The sequence below is a fragment of the Pagrus pagrus genome, assembly GCF_965226575.1.
Source record: "Pagrus pagrus genome assembly, chromosome: 8".
Taxonomy (NCBI): domain Eukaryota; kingdom Metazoa; phylum Chordata; class Actinopteri; order Spariformes; family Sparidae; genus Pagrus; species Pagrus pagrus.
The window spans coordinates 34,076,975-34,082,698 of record NC_140192.1 but is presented as its reverse complement, the minus strand read 5'-3'; the positions used below and the strand labels follow the sequence as shown (position 1 = coordinate 34,082,698).

Sequence of the window (5,724 nt, the reverse complement as noted above, 5' to 3'; positions counted from 1 at the left end):
TACATTAGTTAACTTACCTGAAGGCAGTCCGTTGGTGGGTTCAACGCCAAGCATCTTTTGAAGCCCCTTGCCACAACCACTGCAAAAGTTAGGTCTTTCGACAAGGTTTTCAGGTACCTTTCTGCCACAATGAAGGCAATACACCTTTTCTATTTTTCTTAATCTGATGCTAAATGAAGGCCGTCCAAGCCATAAACTATCTGGTGTGGCGTAAAGCAGCCTTTCCCACCTGTTAAAAAGACGGACATGCTTACATAACAGTACGTGATATCAACACATCATACATCGTATATACATAATGCAAGTTAGGCTTAATGACAACAACGTGAAAGCCATTAACAACTTGTACAACTATACCTCGCTGGCTGCTGGTCATAACAAGAGGTCCTATAAAGTCTTTAACCATCGCTTCCACATGTTAACAGTCCACACAGCATGTTAGCACTAGAGTCCTAAAGAGAGAGAGTGGCGACAACGGAAGTTCAAAACGCTGGCCGATCACGTGGTCCATGTAGCCTCCAAAAGTTCCCGGAAGTGCTTGGCGGGCAATTGAAAATAATACGAAAACCACGACGATCGGTAAATAATGGTCAATAAAAGCTTTTCATTGCAACATTTATATGCTAGTGTTAATTGCTTTGAACTCCATTAAGTTTACCAACTTAACTTTAATGTAAAGTCGTTGAAAAATCGTAATATATTCTGTTTGTTTTCACTTTCAGACTAACTTTTTGAGTGAGGAGAAGGTGACTAACACAGATTTGCCCATTGACTGCACAGTAATTCTGGACTCGCAACAGCATTAAGATGATAACTGTCTTCTAATAGGAAATCCACAGCAAATAAGTTACACTTTGATTTGAATTCACTGCAAATAAAACTGAGTTCTATCACCATTTGTTAACTATTCTTCCTTATGCCAAACTTACTCTACTCAGTGATGCACAATAAATCAGTCTTGTTTTTCCCAAAGCACTTTGTACCACAATCAATTCCTAAGAAACGGTATCTAAAGAAGTCAAACAGATCAGCATTTCAAGCCGTTTGTGTCCTTTTCACCATGTAGTCCTTGACAGTCTTCACCATGGTGTACTGTGCTGCATGGGGATGCTCCAATCGCTCTGAGAAAGGTGTGAGCATGTATGGCTTCCCCAAAGACCGAGACAGGAGAAAGGCATGGATGGTTAAAGTTGGAAGGAGCCATTTAACCACCTACAAAGATGCTACCAACAAAAAAATATGTGAGGTAATCATATTCAAACAATGCATTTGCACTTTTAGCATGCTTTCAAAAACCACACCACTGAGTAGTTTAACATGTTTTTAATTAAAAACAGAACACGGAACAGGAATACAATGCAAAAACCAAGGGAAGTTAAGTTGCAAATTGAAGGGGTGAGAAAAAGGGGAAAAGAAAAAGAAAATGACAGGAAAAAAACAACACTTAAAAGGCCATCTTGGAAACAAGAACCAAACCATGAAGGTGAACATCGGGCAACCCAAGAACAGTTGAAGGTGCTTCGGGACAGTGCTGGACAAGGGCAGAAAGTGATACACAGATTCACATTTTCTAATCATCAACAGCTTTTGCTGCTCATGGTTAAGTATAATCAGCCACTGATGTGTGACACATTTTGTCAAGGTGCCTCAGGAACTGGATGTTTTATGTGTGCAAAGATTTTAAACGTATCTACTAAATGTAATGTGCCATGTGATAGTGTGTATTCAACCACTATGGGATATATGCTAGACATTTTCATAGTGCTAGATGCAAGTGAGTTGTTGAGTGTGAGAACTAAGGTCAAGTCACTCTGCAGGCACATTTTGAGGAAGACCAGTTTGTCAAGACCAGCAAGGGCAAGACTAGGCTGAGAGAAGATGCCATACCCACCATCTTTGTGCATCGGGCAGTAGTCAGAAAGCGGAGGGCCCCTACTCCACGATGCCCCCCTTCACCTGCAAAAACAGGGTCCTTAGCTGCAGATCACAGCTACTGTATTACAAGTGACACAGGTATAATGTATATCAAATCTTGATAAATATACCAATATTTCTTATTTAAAGCAAAGCTCTCGCTTAAATGCAACCTAGGCTTTTTTGTGAATATATATGAGTCAAGCCTTCATGTAATAAAAGCACAACTACGACAAAAGAGGCACTTTTAAGATTTACTGTATTTTCGTTTTCAGCTCAAAGTCATTTTCAATGGGAGTGCTACAGGAACGCTAGCATTGCTATTTTTAAAACAAAACACACCACACTTTTGTCGTAAATATGCTTTTGCACAAAGGTTTGACTCAGATACATTCACAAAAAAAGCCTAGGTTGCATTTTAGCGAGAGTTTCCCTTTAAGCAACACAATATTATTTTAATATTTAAAAATAAACAGTGACATGTCTTCTACTTAAACCAGTTTCCAATGCTGAGGAAAGACAGGATGAGCAGAGTGAGAGAAGGGAAAGTGAGACAGAAGAAAGGGAGGGCATGGCAGATGAGAGACAGGGAGAGCTCACATCAGTCAGTCAGCAGAGCAGGAAGCCACCGCCGACAGAATCACAGCTCCTAAAACAATTGAAACGACAAGAAAATCAAATTTAAAAAAACAGGGCAGCACTGAGAAAATTAAAGAAGGAAAACGCAGTTCTGAAGAGGACAATGAAAATTAGGGACAAAAACATCAAGAAAATTTTGACTAAAGATCAAATTGGAGCATTAGGCAGACTCACTACAAGAGGGATGAAATGGAGCAATGATACCGTCAAGAAGGCGTTAAAGCTCCGGTTTGCTGCTGGTTCCTCTGGCTACAAGGCCTTGCAGGACTTGAAGATTCCCCTGCCAGGAATTAGGACCCTGCAGAGAAGAATGCAGTCAGTAAGGTTTGAGCCTGGTATTTTGACAGAGGTGTTTGACTTCCTCAAACTTAAGGCAGATGGGTTTACAGACCTGGAGAGGGAGTGTGTGTTGACCCTGGATGAAATGGCGATAACACCAAGTGTGGAGTTGCACACACTGTCAGGAAAGCTGTACGGCGATGTGACTTTGCCGGGTCACACAGGGGTAGCAACACATGCGTGTGTGTTTATGTTGGCTGGAAACACAACACGCTGGAAGCAAGTGGTTGCATACCATTTCAGTGGCAATTCTACCAAGGGAGCAGAGTACAGGCCAATCATTACAGAAATAATACAGAGGGCAGCATCCATTGGGTTACATGTAATGAATGTCACCACTGACATGGGTAGCCCTAACCAGGCCATGTGGAAATCCTTTGGGGTCGACCACAATAAAACATCGGTGACACATCCAGCAACACCAGACAGGCAGCTCTTTTTCATGCCCGACGTCCCACATTTGGTCAAAAATCTAAAAAGTGCCCTTATCCGAGGACAGGTGTTTTTCCTTCCTTCAGATGTTGTCCAAAAACAGAACCTCCCCTCTAACGAGGTTTCTGTGGTCCCAATTAAGGACTTAATTCAATTTCAAGAGGGAATGGCATTAAAACTAGCTCCTCAGCTGACAGCTGCAGTCATTGGACCAAGTCACTTTGACAAGATGAAGGTTGGGCCAGCTCTGAATGTTTTCAGTAGGGCAACGAGTGCTGGGCTGAAATACTTGGTGCAGCAGGAAAACCGCCCTCTATCCTACATGACCACAGCATGGTTCCTGGAGCAAATTGACAAGTGGTTTGATCTCATGTCATCTCGGCATCCGATTACAGCCTTGAGCAGGCTCAAGATGGAGGAGTACCAGAGGGCCATTACCTTCCTCCAAGACATTGTCCATTTGTTCCGTGGCATAAAGATTGGTCCAAAGGGATGGTGGAAGCCTGTTCAGTCAGGAGTGATAATGGCAACATCATCAATTCTGGCCATACAGGAAGAGATGCTGTCAAGAGGACACAGGTTTGTGTTAACGTCAAGGTTCACTCAAGACTGCCTTGAAAATACATTCAGCTGTGTGAGGTCTAAGAATCCTGTACCAACTCCAGTGGAATTCCACCATGCTCTCAGGATCATATCCGTGGGGCAGTTCCTCACCACGATCAAGTCGGGCAGCTACCAGGAGGACGACAGTAGCTTCTTGGCAGATTTCCTGGACAGAGTGGAGCAAAATGTCACTCCGTCAGTTAGAGTGGAACAACTGACAGTGGTGGACAGAGCAGCACCTGACCTAACAAAGAGTGAAAAATGCATACTCTTCCATCTTGCAGGCTACATTGTTCACAAGATCATCAAGTTTGCCAGCATCTGTGAAAACTGCAGAACTGCAACACAGCACAGTGATGACAATCCTGTGGAAGAAAACAGCATGTTGTTGAAGTTTAAAGAGTTCAAGTCAGGTGCCCTCTGCCACCCCTCCCAAGAAGCCTATGATGTCATTCACCACATCGAGGAACTGTTCAGGACGAAGACTGGTTCCTCACTCATGGAGCTTCCAAACGCAGTGGGTGTGCTGGAGAAGGAAGCTCTGGCACTCACCAGCAGGCTTCCATCATGCTGTGGAGTAAAAGAAAAGATAATCCGGAGATTTATTAGGTTGAGGTTGCGGATTGAAGCAAAAAAAATACAAAATGACAGGAAAACACAACACTTAAAAGATGGCCATCTTGGAAGCAAGAGCCAAACCAAGAAAGTGAAAAAGAACTGTGGCCGAGGTTCAACATCAACCAACCCCAGAAAAGCCGACAGTGTTTCAGGACAAAGCCAGCATCACTGCCCCTCCACCAGCATAAACCCAGCCACCCTCAGTAATCCCCCACCTAACATCACCCAACCAACAACACTAATCATCTACCTGCCAGCACCCAATCCACATCACTCCTCCCTTACCATCCAGAACCGAGACAGCACTATCAATGCTCCACCTACAAGCACCCAACAATCACTGCTCCTCCACCTACCAGAACAAAGCCAAGACAAGTAACACTTCATTTGACTACATCCACCTAGGCTTACAAATCCTCCACCTACCTGTATCCAGAGAATATAACTGCCCCTCCGCCAACTACCAGCCCCAGCTACATCACTGCTCCTCCCCAGCCAACATTACTAACTCTCCACCTACCAACTGCCCCTCCACCAACTACCAGCCCCTGCCATGTCACTGCTCCTGCCCAGCCACCATCACAAACCCTCCACCTACCTGTATCCAGAAAATATTCCTGCTCCACCAACTACCAGCCCCAGCTACATCACTGCTCCTCCCCAGTCAACATCACTAACCCACCACCTACCTGTATCCGGTAAACATCACTGTTCCACCAAGTACAAATCATTAACAAGAGACATGTAACATCCTTGTCATCATCACTCCTGAGCTATAAGATATTTGGTCCTTACTCTTCAGTTCTCCTGATGTGCAGCATGCAGCAGCAATGTAGTATGATTACTTAAGTCATTAATCAACTACGTATTCATTACAGTTACTAATATACATACTTGTCAACCATGACATCAGGAGCACTTTTGCAATCTAAGACAATCCATTTCAGTTGCTCTGCCATACATTATTCATTTATCAAACTTATATATTTGAATGACTGCTTGAAAAACATCACATTATGTCTTTTCAGTCTCACCACTGTCTGCTCAGCACTCCTGGCCTGCAGCGTGCAGAATTAAGTTATGAAGAGGCATCACTGCTTCTTGACCACACAGCACCAAGTGCAGGTAACTGATATACACGGAAAATATTACGTATTTTTGTGTGCGAGATAGATATAT

At 43.5% G+C, this 5,724-nt stretch overlaps 2 protein-coding genes across 5 annotated transcripts in view; both read left to right on the top strand.

The window, feature by feature from the left end:
* Positions 1-475: 475 nt before the first annotated feature.
* Positions 476-2,599, top strand: LOC311260978 (uncharacterized protein; the record flags this gene model as incomplete). The annotated part of the gene is made up of 5 exons (XM_084359316.1): positions 476-579; positions 723-746; positions 1,067-1,246; positions 1,818-2,013; positions 2,415-2,599. Exons 3-5 carry the CDS (start codon positions 1,085-1,087, stop codon positions 2,597-2,599), a joined length of 543 nt encoding a protein of 180 aa, XP_084215442.1. The 5' UTR covers positions 476-579; positions 723-746; positions 1,067-1,084.
* Positions 2,600-4,490: 1,891 nt separating this feature from the next.
* The window catches only part of LOC311261540 (beta-1,3-galactosyl-O-glycosyl-glycoprotein beta-1,6-N-acetylglucosaminyltransferase 4-like), a 62,294-nt gene continuing 61,060 nt past the window's right edge, over positions 4,491-5,724 (top strand). For 3 of the 4 annotated variants that reach the window (XM_084360251.1, XM_084360248.1, XM_084360255.1), the window contains exon 1: positions 4,491-5,670. In XM_084360251.1, the coding sequence (XP_084216377.1) occupies positions 5,562-5,670 (109 nt within the window). In that variant the 5' untranslated portion in view covers positions 4,491-5,561. The remainder of the gene's footprint in view (positions 5,671-5,724) is intronic. The other variant, XM_084360249.1, reaches the window with a different exon arrangement.